The 18,166-nt window shown below is 41.6% G+C and overlaps 2 protein-coding genes across 4 annotated transcripts in view; both read left to right on the plus strand.

Moving 5' to 3' along the window:
* The window catches only part of CUL4B (cullin 4B), a 34,153-nt gene extending 25,601 nt beyond the window's left edge, over window positions 1–8,552 (plus strand). Inside the window, 6 exon segments of the mRNA XM_030575023.1 lie at window positions 472–583; window positions 891–1,004; window positions 1,582–1,687; window positions 1,761–1,933; window positions 2,600–2,752; window positions 4,775–8,552. Coding sequence (XP_030430883.1) covers window positions 472–583; window positions 891–1,004; window positions 1,582–1,687; window positions 1,761–1,933; window positions 2,600–2,752; window positions 4,775–4,870 — 754 coding nt within the window. The 3' untranslated portion in view covers window positions 4,871–8,552.
* An 8,843-nt stretch (window positions 8,553–17,395) lies between these two features.
* LAMP2 (lysosomal associated membrane protein 2) overlaps window positions 17,396–18,166 on the plus strand; it is a 29,069-nt gene continuing 28,298 nt past the window's right edge. The window contains exon 1 of one of the 3 annotated variants that reach the window (XM_030574275.1): window positions 17,396–17,529. In XM_030574275.1, coding sequence (XP_030430135.1) covers window positions 17,451–17,529 — 79 coding nt within the window. In that variant the 5' untranslated portion in view covers window positions 17,396–17,450. The remainder of the gene's footprint in view (window positions 17,530–18,166) is intronic. The other 2 variants (XM_030574276.1, XM_030574277.1) reach the window with 2 other exon arrangements.

The raw sequence follows: 18,166 nt of genomic DNA on the forward strand, positions 1-18,166 counted from the left end.
AAATAAATGTGCAAACTTGTTGAATGTCTAGCTTAACAGCATTTCAAGATGACGAGACTAGATCACTGATCTAGTGGATAGAGTAGAGCACATGGTGTCAGCACAACTCAGTGTCAGCACAACTCGGTTGTGTTCCTGGCTCTGCTACTGATTTGGGTTGACTTTGGTCAAGTTATTTAACCTTTTGGCTTCAGTTTTCTCTGTCTTTTAAATAGTCTGGTACTCCACAATGGCAGTGTATGGGTTTCTTTACAAACAGCAAAAAGGGTTTTGAGAGCCTCTGAAAGGTGCTATCATACTTGTTCTAATACTCATGTAGTTAACTTGCATTCTGTGCAGAGAATATATCATGAGGTCACTTGCATTCTGTGCCAACATGGCACTGACAATGCTTGTTTAACTTCCTGGGTAGTTCTGCCTATAAGAATAAGAGAACAGCACCACTTTTTCAATATGCTTTTGTTTCTCCTTGCAGTATATGCAAAATCAGAATGTACCTGGTAACATTGAACTAACAGTGAACATCCTGACTATGGGTTATTGGCCAACCTATGTGCCTATGGAAGTCCACTTACCACCAGAGGTAAGGATAACTTTATTGGATTTTGTATGCAGAAGTAGAACACGTCTTAGGCTTGCCATTAGTTAATGTTTTATGTTTAACTGCCTTTTGAATAAAGGACTGAGGATTATAACTATTTTTAAAAATAGATCAACCTTTAGGACGTAAATACACAGTTAAGGTTTTGTTTTTTAAAAGAGATGTTAACACTGTTTTTCCTATCTAACCTTGCTCTTCCCTTAAACTGTTTTGTTTTCATTTCATTTATTTGTTTAAATAAATGCAAATGGAAATGAAGTGGAGTTTTTCTTTCTTTCCTGTTCTCTAGATGGTAAAACTGCAGGAGATCTTCAAGACCTTCTACCTGGGAAAACACAGTGGTAGGAAACTTCAATGGCAATCAACACTAGGTCACTGTGTACTAAAAGCAGAATTTAAAGAGGCAAGTATGAGTCTCTGGGTTATTTTCTGCTGGTGTATTCCTGCAGTCTGGATATTGTCAGTTTTGAGGTACTTTGCTAGGACCATGGATACCTCTAGGAAAGAATCTTGCAATATGATTAATATTTAGCATTGGCAATAACCTTCTTGAATTTCTTTTAATATAATGACCGTCCAGATTGGTGCCATTGCAGGAGCTACCCAAAGTATTTTGTGTTTAATGCATCAGAGACTGGTATTGGACGGTATAATTCTATCTTGTGTGACACAAGATAAATGACACGTTACTTAATTTATTGGTCTGAAAGTAGAGATAAGTACTGCACACCATGTTTGTGATGGTGGGGAACAAATAGTAACTGAACATCTCATGTCTAAGACTGGTACTCTATTTCACAGTTAGCGCATGCTGGTTAATAATATGCCTTTTCAGATTCCTGACCTGAATAAAATGGATAGCTTCTAGCTTCCCTGCAAGCCAAGTTGTCATTTGAATTAATGTACAATACATGAATGATTTTTGACTCTTTTTCTTTCCGAGAAGACTTAGTAACATCTGATCACTTCATCCTTGACAGGGCAGAAAAGAGCTTCAAGTCTCTTTGTTCCAGACACTGGTGCTGCTTATGTTTAATGAAGGCGAGGAGTTCAGTTTAGAGGAGATAAAGCAAGCAACTGGGATAGGTCAGTATTAAATGCGGTTGATGGTATCTGAATGCTGTTATCTAAAATACTAAACAGCTTGTTTCTGCTTTAGAGGATGGAGAGTTAAGGAGAACACTCCAGTCATTAGCCTGTGGCAAAGCTAGAGTATTGACTAAAAGTCCCAAAGGCAAAGACGTGGAAGATGGTGATAAATTTACATGCAATGATGATTTCAGACACAAGCTCTTCAGGATAAAGATAAACCAAATCCAGATGAAAGAAACGGTATGGGTTTGGGTTTTTTTTTCCCAATTGCTGCCCTCTCTCCTGATTCTTAGTTCAATTATCTTTTGCATGTCTTAAAAATACAGTAAACTTTCTTTTGTCCAGTGTAGAATTTGTATATTTGGTCACCTACATGAAGTATGTAGGTGTGCTTTGTGTGGCAAGTGAACCATAGGATTTAAATCTGGATTAGCAAACTAATCCAGATTCCCTTGCAGCTATCCTATTAATCAGATTTGATAATCTACCCATAGTTCGAGGAATCTGAAAGATTTAAATAGTACCTGTTGTTGTGTATACCATTTACCTTTGTATTCTGAAGCTTTACTAAATAAAAACTTTACAAACTGCTATGGATTAATCTTGCTAGATTACATGGGAATAAGAGAATTTAGAGCCTTAATTGGCATTCTGTTCTCTATATTATGGCTAGGCATTAACTTATCATTGGGTTCCTGCTGATAACTGAAACTATTTTAATCCCCTGTGTGAGTATGTTTCTCTTTGTAGACAATAGCCTTTCAAAAAGGACTTTGGAAGGAAGTCAGGAGACAAATATATGACACCAAAAATGCTGGGGTTAATGTCTAAGCTCTCTGCAAGATCACTTTGACTGTTTTAGTGTTCTTAAAACACTTTTTTTTTTTTTTTAAACTGCTCATCCAGGTAGAGGAACAAGCAAGCACTACAGAGAGAGTATTTCAGGACCGGCAGTACCAAATTGATGCTGCAATTGTGCGAATCATGAAGATGCGCAAGACTCTGAGCCACAATTTGCTTGTGTCAGAGGTGTACAACCAGCTTAAATTCCCAGTAAAGGTAGAGTTCTGATTCTTTCTTTCTTTCTTTCTTTCTTTCTTTTGCTTCAGATGTTGTTCCTTGCTATACTTTCTCTTCATCGGTGTTGTAGAGATCACTTGAATAAATAATACAGCTTGTGAAGCATTCTTATTTGGTAGGGAAAGTATTCCTTTCTAGGAATTGTGTTTGATGTGCCAGTTATATATATTTATTTATGCATTCGAGTGAAAAGACATAGTAAGACTTTTTTTAAGTAAAGCTACAAGATAAAGCATATTATTCTAGAGCCTGGTAAACTACTGGTTGTGAATAACATTAAAAACGTAGCCTCCTTTTTGTTTGTAAGTCATTCTCGGACTGATTATTTTTTGCATACATTTATAAGTAAGGCTGCGAGTTTCCATGATTTCTGCAGCAGCCGATGCGCCTGATTCAGGGGCAGCTCAGGTAGCCCCTGCATCAGGAGCACTGGCTGCTGCTGAAGCAGTCTCAGGCCTCCTCCAGCAACAGCATAGTTTGGGTATAGGAGGGGGCAGGGGATGGGGTGAGGTGGGCTCCTGCAGCCATATACCCCCTTGGTCAGCAGCTAGGCAGAGGCGTGGCCAGGCAGCTCTGCACGCTGCCTCTGCCTGCAGGCACACACACCCCCAGCTCTCATTGGCCGGGAATTGCAACCATGCTTCTGCCTAGCAGCTGAGCGAGGGGGATGTCACTGCTTCTGGGGACCCCCTCTCTCCTCCCCCCTCCCCAGGTAAGCGCTGCCCAGAGCCTTCCTCACCCCACCCTGGGCCCCAGTCCCCTGCCCCCTCCCACACCCAAACTCTGCTGCTGCTGGGAGGGGGTCCTGGCCCGCCTTCCCCCAGCATCCGCGGGTCCCCAGGAAGCCCCTCCCCCCCCCCAAGTTTTAGTCACAGGTATTTTTAGGGAAAGGTCATGGAAAGGTCACAGGCTGTGAATATTTGTTTACTACCTGTGACCTGTCTCTGACTTTTACTAAAAATACCTGTGACTAAAATGTAGCCTTATTTATAAGCCTTATTTGTTAAGGAACATGTTCTGGCTATGCATTCTCTGAAAAGACTATGGGTAGTTATTTGCGACAAGTTGCATAGTATTGATGCTGCTTCCCAGCTGCTTAGTTCAAACTTCTTATCAAGAAGAGAATAACAAATATCTAATACAACTTTTCAGACAATTAGTTCTGGCTAAAACTTTGTGTAAACTGAGATTTACAAACACCTGTAGCTTGTGGCTGTCTCAAACAATGAATGAGATGAACGGATCGCTCCCTATAGATAGAGACAAGTTCATATTGAACTTGAAGCTTGGTTTGCAGATAAACATGTGAATCACTTGTTTCATTTTTCAGCCAGCTGTAACTTCTGGTGTTCTCCACTTTCTTCTGTACCTTTCTTGAAAAACACCAATTTTTAAATTTTCTCTGCAGATAAGTAAGCATTTATATTGCATAAAATTGTCAGCCAGGCATGCATAGGTATAATAGCTGACGTAAATGTTTTTTCTTCCTTGTTCGTGAGTGTCTTTTGTACAACAGCAATCTGGGTCACTTATTTATACAGTATGCCTTCAAATGTACGAAGTACATCTCTGTTACTGGATGAAAGCTCCACACAAACAGGAGATAAGCATTTTTATATATATAATTCTTATATATATGTGTTACAAAATACCCTTTGTGACCTGATTTAGAAGATACACAAGCGTTACATTATGGGAAGTTATGTCTGCCTAAATTTCAGTTTTAATGGGGCATTCGTGTTTGACAGACCCCAAAATTGACAATCACACACACTTGCTTTCTATTTCTGTGAAAGACATTTTAGATCTGTCATGCTCTTGTACCTGAAGGATTTTCTGTGGCATTTCTGTCATTGATCAATAGGACATTTAGCTATTCAGATGGTAATTTGAAAAATGTATTCATGTAATATTGTTAAAGTAGGAGGAACTCAGTGATCAGAAACTTTGTAGAGATGGCTGCAAAAAGAAGTAGTACTGATGATCTGCATTATTTTACAGCCTGCTGACCTTAAGAAGAGAATAGAATCCTTAATTGACAGGGACTACATGGAAAGAGACAAAGAGAACCCAAACCAGTACAACTATATTGCATAAACATATGTTGGCCTTTGTTTTTCTGCACATTTGGTGTCATACTAAATTGCCAGTGGATAAACTAGCCTGTTGATCCCATTATTTGACTTTTTATACTACCGATGAATGAATGAAAGCGGTGTAATAGAAAAGTATAGTAGAGTGGACTTTTTTCAGTGGTTAATATGCCCATTTAAAGAGTACTATTTACATTTTAAGAAGAATGCTGTTGAACTCTTTGCATGTTATTTAGTATGATATGCAGAAAACTGTAAGAAAGTACCTGGTCTTCGTGATTCCATTTGTCTCCGAGTCTGAAGAGGAGTCCCTTGGTATATGACAAATGTTCTTTTACATCTTTAAACTATCAAGCAGAAGGTTAATTAACATACAGAAAATAGCCTTTAAAATGCTTAAGCTGCATGCAAACATTTAATTTACTGTACAGGATATTGGATATATTTATCAAGTAGCAAAACGACCAATGATTTGATTCACTCATATTTAGATTTCACCCGGGGGAGGGAAATAATTACCAAGTCAAGTTTATACTTATTGATGTAGAAAATATTCTCTGTTGCAATTAGGAGGAAATGTAAAGGAAACAGTATCAATATAAAATGATTGTAAGGTTACAAAATATGTACCATTTCTTAAATAACTGTGCCACTTACTTTAATTAACAAACTTAGACTTGTATTTATATGGCTTACCCCAAAATGTAAAGCGTTTACCCTATTCTTAACATAAAACAGCAGCAACAGAAACAGTAACAGTTTTTACTAGTCTTCAGCAGGAGAGTCCAACTCTTTGTAATAACACTTAGCAAAAGATAATGTATTATAAAATGAGGCAAAAAGCAACACAGTTCTTGCACACACACACAAAAAAACACCAAAAACTACATGAACAAAAATTACAAATGGATTTTAATACTATTTTTCTTTGAAACAATCTAAATGGCTTGAACTTCACCCTAGATTTAGAAAGGGTGAGAATCTTATAGACATATCCTGCGTTGGATTGCTTTTATGAGTTATGTCAAGCCAACCTAAAGCTTTAAGAACTCAGTCCTAGACAGTAGCAAGCTTTGCCTCCTAGAACTCTAAGCCTACCTCTCATGCAGAAAGATACTTAAATATTGCTTCAAGGCATCTAGATCCTGTTTTCCTAGTTGACGAGAGCATTATTTGGATCTTCGTGAAACCTGGGAGGAAAAAATAGCTTGAATACAGAGGTTCCCCAGACAGAGAGGTTATTGCTTGAAGTTTTTGCAGCCAGAAGCATTTTTTGCTCTATCAGAATATGCCAGGATTATAAAGTGGCAGCAGAAGAGTTAATTTTTCCTAGACATGTGACAGCTCTGGTACCCCTCCTCACCTGGTCAATCATTTGACTCAGTTTCAGCCATGCGGCATAGCAAGATGAAGAATCTGATTCACTTTCAGGCATCTACAGCCCAGAGAAATGCGAGACAACCCTAGGAGGCAAGAAAATGTGGCTTTATTTTAAAATAATAATAATAATGGTCTTTCCTTAACTCGCCTGATGACTAGTACTTGTATATTCCTGATTATCTATTATTTCATCACCTTATGGCCCTGTGGAGTACATAAACCTGGAGAGAGAGAGAGAGAGAGTGTGTGTGTGTGAGTGAGAGAGATCCAGAATTTCCCCTTCCTGAATGTTGCTTTTCTTAGACAACTATATGGTGTGAATTGCCTTTCTTTTTTTCCTCAAGCTCCTTTTCATAAAGTGCTCACTTGACAAAACAAAGAAGCTGGGTTCTTCCCCAGTAAAGAGCACTCCTCATTTCATATTGTTCCCTCAATGCTGACTTCTTATAAAATTTGCACAGCTCTCTGTTCCACGTGATTTGCAGTAAGAAACCTGTCAATTTTTTGCATAGTAATCAGTCTAATCCAATGGGAGACATTCAGGGTCACTACCTTCGAGAGGCATAATATATCCAGAGGGGGCATTTCTTGTGGAGGCTGCTCCTGCAGGGAATCAGGCAAGCCTATAACTACTAACTCATAAGCAGAGAGCCACCAGGGAGAGGACAACAATGAAATTGAGATCATGACTTTTCTATCTTCATTATGTTTAAACTTCTTTCTGTATCAGTTGCATTATGTCTCTCTTCTCCATGTATATGGTGGTTCTGTTTTCTCAAATAAAAGATTTATTTAAAAGAAGATACTGTTTATGGAGGGAAAGCATCAGAATATTCACTTTTAGGGGAAGGACGGAAACCAAAATATTTGACTGCCCATGTTCCAATTTGTTGCAACAGTTTACATACAACCAATGCCACATACTTAAAAAGGAGACCTTATTAGACTCTCTAATTAGATGGGTATTGAATTTCAATTATAACCAACCAGAAGGTTTTGGTTTTGGTTTTATTTTTTTTATCCCATTTATTTCAACCAGTAAATGCAGAGACTATTGTGTAGAAAACTCATGTCCTGAATTGTCGTCATACTTCAAGTTTTGACACTGAAACGGAGTTACCCTTTTCACGGGCAGTCCAGCTATTAAACTAACCCAATGAGTGGCCTATGAGAACACTGGCTTGACCAGGACCTGAAGAAAAGCAGGGAAAAGCATGCCCTCATATCCCTTTATTTACCCCACTGGCCTATCCACGACAAATTCTTCATTTCTTCTGCTAGTGGTTTTCGCTCCTGGCTAGTGACAAAGCTGCAGCCAAGATTAGCATCCAGCCATACTTCTTGCTGGGATCATGTGCCTGCCTACTGAGCCATATATTAATTTTTGTTTTAGTGGCCTTGGATCACAACTCGTTTGGCTATAAAACAGCTTGTCTGTTCAGCCACATATTTTTAATCCTGACTCTTGCATGCAGTTTATAGCAGACTTGTTGATAAGAAATTGCAGTTTATTCTTAGAAGTATATATTTTAGGTTTTTTTATCTTTATACCCATAAATGGACTATTTTTTTGTCTTGGCTGGTTTAAAAAAAGTGACCATTTTGTTTAAATGCTGTAATTGCAAAAGTGTTGTAAACATTGTTTTGTTCTATGGTTCACACAAAGGTGCCAAAGTAAATAGTTAATAAGAGACTTAACAAATTTGTTAAGTTGCTTTAGCCGTGGTTTATATTTTGAACTTCCTAAGTCTCATCTTTCAGTCACAGTATTTTTCGTTTCCCTAAACATATCATTTGCCCTAATGCTTACTTTTAAACAATGTTTTATTTGCGCATCTAAAAAAATGTTCAAATACCACTGTTTTTTAGTGATTTCATATAATAGGAAGAGTATTTTCTTTGAAAAGTTACAGTAAAGTTGTAAGAGTACAGCAGCATTCAAAAAATGTAATATACTTTTTGTATAACAATTCTTCAGAAGTATCTCTGGAGTGAAAAAAACTAACCCTGTTACTTTTAAGAAGCCTCTTCACTCAGCTACTAGAATATAAAATTGTGCTTCTTTAACTGCATCAAAATGTTATAGTTATGCAGATTTGCAAATGGGGCATGTGTCACCATTGCATCCTTTAATGCAAAAAGCAAAACCTTTTTAATGTTTCATAACAAGTCTAAAATGGGTACAGAGAGTCTTTGTTAAGTTGGTAAATAATGTAAATACATGTCCTTTCAAAGAGTGAGTCTGTTATCTAGGTATTTTGTGTCATTTAATAAATATTAAACAGTTTTGTGTTGATAAACTCTTACTTGTGTGTGTGTGAGAAGTGTCTTTTTAATCAGACTTGTATATATTGGTGTGCTAATGTGTCTTTAGCACTCTCCTTTATATCTTTGGGATGTATTTTGATAACAAGATTTTTGCTTTCTTCCTGAGTTCATCCGATGAAGTAGTTACCTTTTGTTGAGGTATCACACTTACTTGGGTTTTCCAGGTGGGTTCCATTCTTCGATTCACCTTGTTTGTTTATTTATTTATTTGTTTATTTTAAGATCTGACACACTGTTTTCTAAGAGAGAGGCTGGTAAACATGGTTTAAAAATTAAGGGCCTGATCCAAGCCCCATTAAATTCAGTGACTTCACTGAGCTTTGAACCAGGCCCAGAATGCATGGGAGTACTAAAAACTGCACTAAAATACTAAATAGGGCTTACTGCCTGTTTCCGTAGTACTGAACCCAAATACACAGTTCCCAGCCCTGACTGGGGAGTGACTCCTTGAGAAAACGGGACCGGCTGCAGCTAGCCCCAAATCATTGGTTTTTTGTCACTACTGGTGCTGCTGTCAAGTGAGAGCTTGCTCAGAATCATTGTATATACTAATCTGAAATATGAAGAACACTTCTGAAAAAAAATACATTTGATACTCACTTCTGTAACAATGCTGGACCACCTTTTTGGGGGGGGTTGTGCCATCTGACACTTGGTGCCTTTTGGGAAAACTTGTTACAAGCATAGGACTTGTTCATGCCGAATTCACTGCCAGAAAGACTTCCCTCTCACAAAGCAAGTCCCACTGATGTCAGTGGGACTGCTCTCATGGGTAAGGGTTTGCCAGATCAGTTGCTTTTACAATGAAGGTGCGGGTCATATGTTTCAACACATAATGGCAGGCTTGAAGAGTCTGGTGGCCCGAAGCAAAGCAAGTCATTGATTCTCTGCAGTGCCCTCTGCCGAAGACTAGGATGTACTGCAGGAACAATGAGCTTGAATGATACTGCTGAGACCTTGTCTAAGAAATCAATGCTCCTTACACAGTGCACTCTCTATATGGATATAATCAGTATGTTCTTCCTCTGCATCTAACCTTTTTTTAGCTTAAATAATTCCCTAAAGCAAAGTGAGGGAAGGGGGATGAAGGCTAACTGGTCTCTTAATATTTTCTTTCTGGAAAATAGAAGATATGTAACAAACAAGGCTGCTGCTAAGACCTCCTAAAATATGGTTTTATTGTATAAGGCCATTTGCAATAAGATCAGTTATTGCTGTGGGTGGGTGGGTGTAAAAACCACCCTGCTCAAACATAACCCTCTAATACTTAATCTACAAGAGAATCCCTTCTGTGGTAGCAGTATAGGCCCAAAGCCATGCAGTAGATTCCATCCACAAGAGAGCAATGGCATACAGTCAATCAGTGTCAGTATGAAAACAAGAACATTTTTCATTCTCACTAATACATCCTATAGTTTACAGATGAGTCCTGTATTGGGGACTTTTATAATATGTCCTGAATTCCACAGAGACCGTAAGCACTGGAACCTTTGTCACCCATCGGCATTGATCACTAATATGAAACATAGTTAAAATGCCAATGTTTAGTCCTCATACAATCTGACTTTAGAAAGAAACTGTGTTAGGAAAACGCTGGATTGCTAGGTCAGTGTAAGTTACTGTCTATCACTCCCACCACTCCAAAAACAAACAAACAAAACCTTTAACTAGCTTGCCATTTATTACACAATGCATAAAAGTTTGGCCTGGTCTACGCTACACTGTTAAACCGATTTTAACAGCGTTAAATCGACAACGCTGCACCCATCCACACTACACTGTTCTTTATATCGATTTAAAGGGGTCTTTAAATCAATTTCTGTACTCCTACAAAACGAGAGGAGTAACGCTAAAATCGATATTACTATATCGGATTAGGGTTAGTGTGGACCCAAATCGATGTTATTGGCCTCATTATTTTACAGTAGCTACCCACAGTGCACCGCTCCAGAAATCGACGCTAGCCTCGGACCATGGACGCACACCACCGAATTAATGTGCCTACTGTGGACGTGCACAATCGACTTTATAATATCTGTTTTATAAAATTGGTTTAAGCTCATTCGAATTTATCCTGTAGTGTGGACGTAGCCTTTGATTCTGTCATCACTGTTAGCCCTAGCTGCCTGACTACTTAATATGACTGTAGAACAGCTCTATACTGAAACTGATGCTGAAGAAGAAACTGAATCTCAATGAGCCAGGGGTTCCATTTTATTTAAAGCCCAATCATAAATTGCTGTCACCTTAGGAAAAAGCAGAGAGCTAATGCAATCAAGTTTAAAAGGATTAGCAACTGATTGCTCAATTATATAGCTCCTCATGTTGAAATATTGTCTGAATCACGTCTCCCTGTCCTGGTCAGCTCACAAAACGTACCCAGCTGTTTCAGAAAATCAAACTTCAGAGCCTGTTCCCTTTCTTTGAAAGTTTTGCTTTGTCTGTTTGTTTTTTTTTTCCTGCAGCATGACCTATTATCCCTGTAAGTTATAACAGAAGTTTCCTGTTTCTGATTAAAATGCATCAGGTGACTGCCAGAGTCCTGACTCAGCGCTTTCATTAGGGTGCTGAATTTAATTGTTTGGTTTACTGTCACCACCTCTTTCAGACAATCTGCATTTCAGAAACGAGTGGCCAGGCCACCCAGCGGTCGGGGGCCGCAAGTGGCGCAATTTGCCCCATGCCCCACAGAGGCCCCCACGAGAGTTTTTTGGGGGCCCTGGAGCAGGGTCTTTCACTCTCTCCAGGCCCCCGGAGCTTCTTCCAGTCCAGGTCTTTGGCGGCAATTCGGTGGCAGGGGCCCCTGGCCACCAAAGACCCCAGGTCCCCTGAATGCTCTGGGCGGCCCTGCTAGTGGCTCCTGGACACATTACTTTATTATAGTTTCAGAGTAGCAGCCGTGTTAGTCTGTATCCACAAAAAGAACAGGAGTACTTGTGGCACCTTAGAGACTAACAAATTTATTTGAGCATAAGCTCAAATACATGTCCTTTCAAAGAGTGAGTCTGTTATCTAGGTATTTTGTGTCATTTAATAATGAGCTTATGCTCAAATAATTTGTTAGTCTCTAAGGTGCCACAAGTACTCCTGTTCTTTTTATTATAGTTGTTACTCACCTTGGGTATTAAGAAATTGCTTTAAAGACACCAGTACAGCAGTCCAAAGTTATCAAAATCTACTCTTTTTTCTAATGTTAAAAGGCTAATTCGTTCATGTAATGTAGAATCCTCATAATGGTAACATCCTGGTGGATACAGTATGATCCTCATTAAGCAGCTGTTCAGACTATAGCCAAAATCCTGGACATTCCTGGAGGCTTGGCAACTGTAAGAACAAGCCAAAGAAGAGACAGTGGGAGAACTTTTTATAGTTTTTATTGGACTTTCTCTGCTCTGTGCTGATAGGCTGCTTCCTCCAACCTTCTCCCTCCCTCTCCATCACTTTTCACCTCAGCCTCATTTCCCCTACCCTCTTCTCCCCTACCTGTCTCCCTTGCTCCCTTCCCTTCCCTTCAACTTGGTGCCTCCTAACTAGCCCCCTCCTGCTCCAAAAAGTAATGGCCCTAACATGCCATCTGCTGCCATCCCAGTCTTCACTCTGCCAGTGTGTTCTACCCATCCCCCCACCCTGGGTCTGTCATGTCTATTTAGATTGTAAGCTCTTCAGAGCAGGGATCGTCTGCTCCTCTGTTTGTACAGCACCTAGCACAATGGGGCACTATTCTTGATCGGCCCTTAGACACCAGGGTAGTAAACGTGATTAATACCAAGTATTCCTCAGAGACTGGATCCTGCAACATCCTTGATTCCTATTCCCTTCAGTGGGACTGGAGACTTTTTTGTACCTTTTAGGATGGGGCACCCTAAGTCTGACCCCAACCCACAACTGTTGCTGTCATGCTCGCTCAATAAAAATAGCTCTGCGGGTTTACAAAATTAACCTGGTCGTTTTTGCTAAAGGGAGAAGACTTTATTTTGTCCCTTCCTAGCTAGGCTAGTTCCAGAACTAAGGTGAGGGCAAAGCGTTTGGAACCTGCCAGAAAGGCGGTCGTGCAGGCTGCATACCTGTCTCTCTGGGGTTGGAGAGAATATCTTGAAAACCAAGTCTCTGTTAGTAGGATCAAGGTAATTTGAGTTAGGAGAGTGAGAGAGAAAAAGAAAGAACTAAGGGGCTGACATAAGGTTGGAAGCTGGTTAAAATATGCAAATATCCCCTGCACAAGACTAAACCCAACACTTAAAGGGGCTGAAGGGTGAGTGAGGGTTCTGAAGATTGCCGACCAAATTCATCTCTGGATCCTCCAACTCCATTAACCTCAATGGAGCTTGCACTCACTCACAATAGAGTAGAATTTGTCCCAGTGTTTCCACAGGCCAGGCCTACAGAGGTCCTCAATGGCTCTGCATTTTGGGGCTGGGACCTAGAGAGATTCCCTCAGGGGCTGTCTCATCATCATTATCACTGCAGCTAACGGAAATTTGCAACCACAGGCCCCGGGCAGCCATCAGCATCTCTTGCGTGATAGTAAAATAATAATAAGGCAGAGACTGTATTTTTGTCATTTTTATGAAGAAAAATTAAATCCTGCTGCAGCTCCCACTTACGTCAATGCGAGTTTTGCCACTGACCTCAATGGGAGCAGGATTGGGTCCATCAATTGTATTAGAAAAATTAGCTTTCCCACAATTTCCAGGGTTGAACTGTCTCCTCATCTTCTCCTTGCTTAGAACAGTTACCATGACATACCACCACCAAGCAGCTTCAGCCAATCCCAGAACACACAATGTATTTGATAAGCTCACAATGAGATAAGGTGACATCACAGACAGTGGGGCGGGGGATGTCAAAGCAACCATGTAAAAAAAAACCTGCCTGAATGTTTTTAGTGTTCTTGATTAAGGGGAACACTCTTAAGGGGGCCTTGTCAGGTTAAAAATTAGATAGAGGTTAAGAAATCGCTTACCTGTTTCTAATCATACCTTGGCATATTTAGTGATAAGCAAATCTTCTTAATATTTGTTCAGTTTTAATAATCTATTTGGTCCCTTCTTTTACTCTTCTAAACTCAGACCATGAAACAGACTAACCAGTTTCACTTTTGTTTCTGCTCATGTTCACATTCTGGCTCTGATGCACTAGCCAAAGGCTGGATTGTACAGTATGCAAATAGTACAAGGGAACATTTAAATCCACATACATTTAGGAATGAACCCACAGGCCCTGAAGTAAAGCTCCAGTTGATACAAAATGCAGCATTCCGGAATACAGATTGTTACAAATACATCAGCCAAGTGCTCTCCTTTCTTTAGTGGCTCCACATTCATTACAGAGTCTAGCTGAAGATCTCTGTTCTCGTATTCAAACTCCTTCCTGAAACAGGTCCAATGTGCCTGAGAGATCACACTTCATGATCCTGAAAGCTGGACCTGGAGTACAAAAATCACATATTTACTCCTACAAGAGAGAATAATGACCACAGACCTTGCTACGTTTAGAACTAATGGCTTGATCCTGCACCAATGATCCTGCACCAAAGGAAGCTCTTCCATTGACTTCAATGAGCACAGGATCAGGCATTACATGTAAAATTAATTTAATCAGCGTAGCTTTTTCCCAGTAAGTTCTACACACAAGCTAACAAAAAACGTGTGCGCTGATCGAGCTATTTCTCCAACATACGGAGAAGGAAGGCAGAAAGATTGTCATTATTTCCATTTCAATAGAAATAGAGATGGGTAATCAGGTACAGTGGTGCCTAGAGAGATTAGATATATCTGCATGCCCTCAGAGCTTGGGCTGATCCTGTGAGTAGTTGTACATTTTTTTAAAAGGAAGGGACTGATCTAGTTAATATGCCCATCCTGCAAGCACTTTGTGTGAGGAACTCCCAACAGTAAGACTGATTGATTTCAATGGAGTTCCATGCTTGAAGGGCTTGCAATATCAGGCTAACTGCTTGTGCAGTTCTTTGGAGAAATAAAACATTACAAGTAATTACATAAATTACAATTATTGATATTATAGATAATTAATTAACTATATTACACCATCCCCCGCAGGAACATACCTAACACAGCTCCTGTGATTATCTGCCTTGTCTACACCATTACACTGCCTCTTTGACTCCCTCACCACATTAGGCTCACCCCATCAATTTACTCACCTTCTTGGCCTCACCTCACCTTCAAGAACTTTCATGACTCTACTCCTCCCTCATTGTCTGCTCAAGTTTCTTAGGCCCTGCTCCTGGATAGGCCTACACACATGCTCAATTGCTTTTGCAGGAATTCTCAGGACAGCAACAACAAACTGGCATTTGCAGTAAAGCAGGATCAGGGGTATAGCCCATAGTGTGACTACTCATGTGCTTAAAAATAAGCATGTCAGCATTTGAAAACTTAAAGCTTCAGACTGTAAGATGTTAGGAGCAAGGCTGTTCATGACCATTTATGAAGCAAAATATCCAGCAAAATGGGGCCCCAATCTGGACTGGGCCTTCTGGATACTATTGTAAAATAAAATAAATAGTTTATCCGTACAATCTTCATACAACAGTAACATTACTTTAATGCATTTGTAATCATTATAAATATAATTCTAAATAACGCATGATATACATAATAGATTATCATTTTACGTTATAACCTCTGGGAAAGGGACTACCTTAATATTTGTGTCTTGTTCATTGTTGAGACAATGTTTTGGCAGTTGCCATAATTACATTTGTTATATTATATTTATATTTATTACTACTTATTTGAAAAACAACATGTGATCATGTCATTAAAGACAATTGTAATCCATACACCCAAGGTTGCATAGGCAATCTTAATATTGCCATTTGCTAACTTTTGCATGCTTGACTCTCCAGCCTTACTATGTTCTTTAAATTATTTTTTTAAGTGTAATTTTTTAAGTTTATAAAAAAAGCAAATAAAAAAGCCCTCTGAAATTCCATCATGTGGCATCATAGTGACTCCCACATGGGACATCAGCAGACCACTACGCAGATCTCTGCCACTTGAGGTAACAGAGTAATGAATAGCAATACAGTAATAGGTTGTCATCCTCTGCGCTGACCAGCACTACGGTTGGATGGGTCACACACTTTGCCAGTGGTTTCACAGATATTTGTTGACAGCAGGGTTATATTGAGATTCAGGAATCCTGTGTTCCATTTCAGGCTCTGGATGGGAGTGTTCTGACTGTTTTCACCACGTCTGAAACTGTCTGCCCGTGCCCTTCAACCTGTCCTTGTCCCAGTCCCGTCTCTCTCTCATCCCTGGCACCTTGTCTACCCAGTCCCAGAATCCATTTCTCAGTCCCAGTCACTGTGCCCAGCCAGTCCTAGTCTTCCCCTCCAAGCTCCCTGTTTGAGTCCCCATTGCCCCCTCCCCACACCCACTCCCAATCACTTATCAATTTCACCCCCCTCATCCCAACTCTTTGTACCCAGTCCCACTTTTCCCCTCCCAACTTCTTGTCTTCACCCTCCCCTCCACTGGCTCCCAGTCCAGGCTCCCGCACAGGGCTCCTCATCCAATCTCAATCTAATCCTCATACGCCCCCACCACTTCCCAATTCCCTGTCTCAGTCCCACCCCTTTCCTTGGCTGCTTGTCCCAGTTTCCTTGTCCAGCCAGTGCCACTTTCCCCAACCCTTCAGTCCCAGTGTCAGCAGGCTTGTCAGCAGGCTCCTTGTCCCAATCTACTAATCTACTAATTTCTCTCCTGCTAGGCCAGCTGTTCTCTCCTCTGCATTCCAGTCAGGCAGCGTCCTTCTCCACACTGCCTGGGCACCAGCAGGGGAGTCACTAACAGCATAGGACAGACAGGGTCTCCTGGTCTCAATTCTAGTGCCTGGCCTCTTGGTCCAGGAGCAACAATTACAGGGAAAGACTGACGTTATCCTGGGATCCCTGCACTGGAACATGCTCTGTTGCTCTGTGGCGATAGCACTTGTGCAGTCTAGTCACATATAGGAGCTCTGAGAAGATGGCACATACAATCTGGTCATGACTCAGAGCTGTAAAAGGTTCAAGGATGATCAGTGAGGGCAGATTCTTCAGGAATGTAGTTGCTAAAAACAAAAAAGTCTCTACCAAATGAGTGAACTGACATTTTTTAAAGGCTTACAACTTGACCAAATTTGAGTGTATTTTCACAAGACCAGCAAATGGCACCTCCCTGACACAGAGGCTTTACACCATCCTAACCCCCCGCCCTCGAAGCTTACTTCTTTGTTCCAAAGCATGGGAGTGCTAAAAATTCTCAGAGAAAACATCTTCAACACTTTCTGATATGGGCAAAATAATGTATTTTTCCTTAGTGTCATTCTGAGAAATGGTTGAACCATTTTGGATGAAATTAAAAAAAAAAAATCAGCCCGAGACAGACATTCTGCATGGAAAATTTAATCATAAACAGTTAAAATTTGGCAACATTATAAGCAACTGAAAATAGGGTCTTAGAATGGGAAGTGTGAGGCAACCTTAGTAGGTGGTGTTAGCAGTCCCAGTAATTAGAACACATTGTATTACATTACTCCTCTGGAGGGGAATGCTTTTTGAGGGGTTACAGCTATTTCAGCCTGATGCATCCTTGCTCTACAGAGATAAAGAGCAGCTGCTTTTTCTTACTCTGAGATGGGAGGAAACATAGAGCTAAGCCCCCCTCCTATGTTGCATCCCTGGTTTGCCACCTGCCCGCCCGCCTCATTTATGAGGTGAACTATACCTGTGACCCATAAAATTGGCGGCTGGGTGAGGCCGGCTCTGTGATTGGCTGGCCGCCGAGTGCACCTCCCCATCATATGACCGGCTTTGCGCTCTCACTGCGCCCGTCCGTTCGTCTCGCAGGGCCCCAGCGCTGGTGAAGATGGCGACGCGCAGCCCCTGGCCGCGGCCCCTCAGCCTGCCCTGCTGCTGCCTCCTGCTGCTCGCGCTCGGCGGCCCCGGTGAGTGTCCGGCCCGGCCCAGGAGGCGCCTGGCCTGGGCGGGGCGGGGGTCGGCTCCTCAGCCCGCGGGCGGTGGGGGCGAGACCCGGGGGGAGCGATCTTCGGGGAGAGGCTCCGTGAGGGGAAGGGGGCGCCCTGGGGATGTGACTGTGGGGGTTGGGGGGGATGCTCCCGGGGGGGGTTCTGGCTCAGGGCTGGGGGGGGGCGGGGTGTGCTCTGTGCGGGGTGTCAGGTGGATTTGGGGGGGGTAAAGGGAGTGTGTGATTTGGGGGCTCCCTGGGGGGGCAGTGGGTCAGGTCTGCGCGCGGGGGCGGGGTCACTTCTCTCTGCGGCCGGGGGTTGCACTGCTGGGGTTGCAGGCAAATGCACGAAGCCCAGGCGCTTACTTAACCCGGGGCGGGCAGGCAGCCCCACGAGCAAAGGCCCCGGCGCGAGGGGCAGTGGGGCAGAGAGGTCCCTGCACTCAAACCAGCTCGGCTCGGCTCTTTAGGATGGTGCTGGTGAGTTTCACTGAAAGGGAGGAGGGGTGAGGGCTAATTCTACTTGTGTAGGAGCTTAAGTGTTGTTACTTTTCTGGTCTTATTGGGCTCCTGTGCTGTGCCTTGGGGTCGTGTCTGGGCTTCAGACAAAAGCATAA

The sequence above is a fragment of the Gopherus evgoodei genome, chromosome 9, assembly GCF_007399415.2.
Source record: "Gopherus evgoodei ecotype Sinaloan lineage chromosome 9, rGopEvg1_v1.p, whole genome shotgun sequence".
NCBI classification, from domain to species: domain Eukaryota; kingdom Metazoa; phylum Chordata; order Testudines; family Testudinidae; genus Gopherus; species Gopherus evgoodei.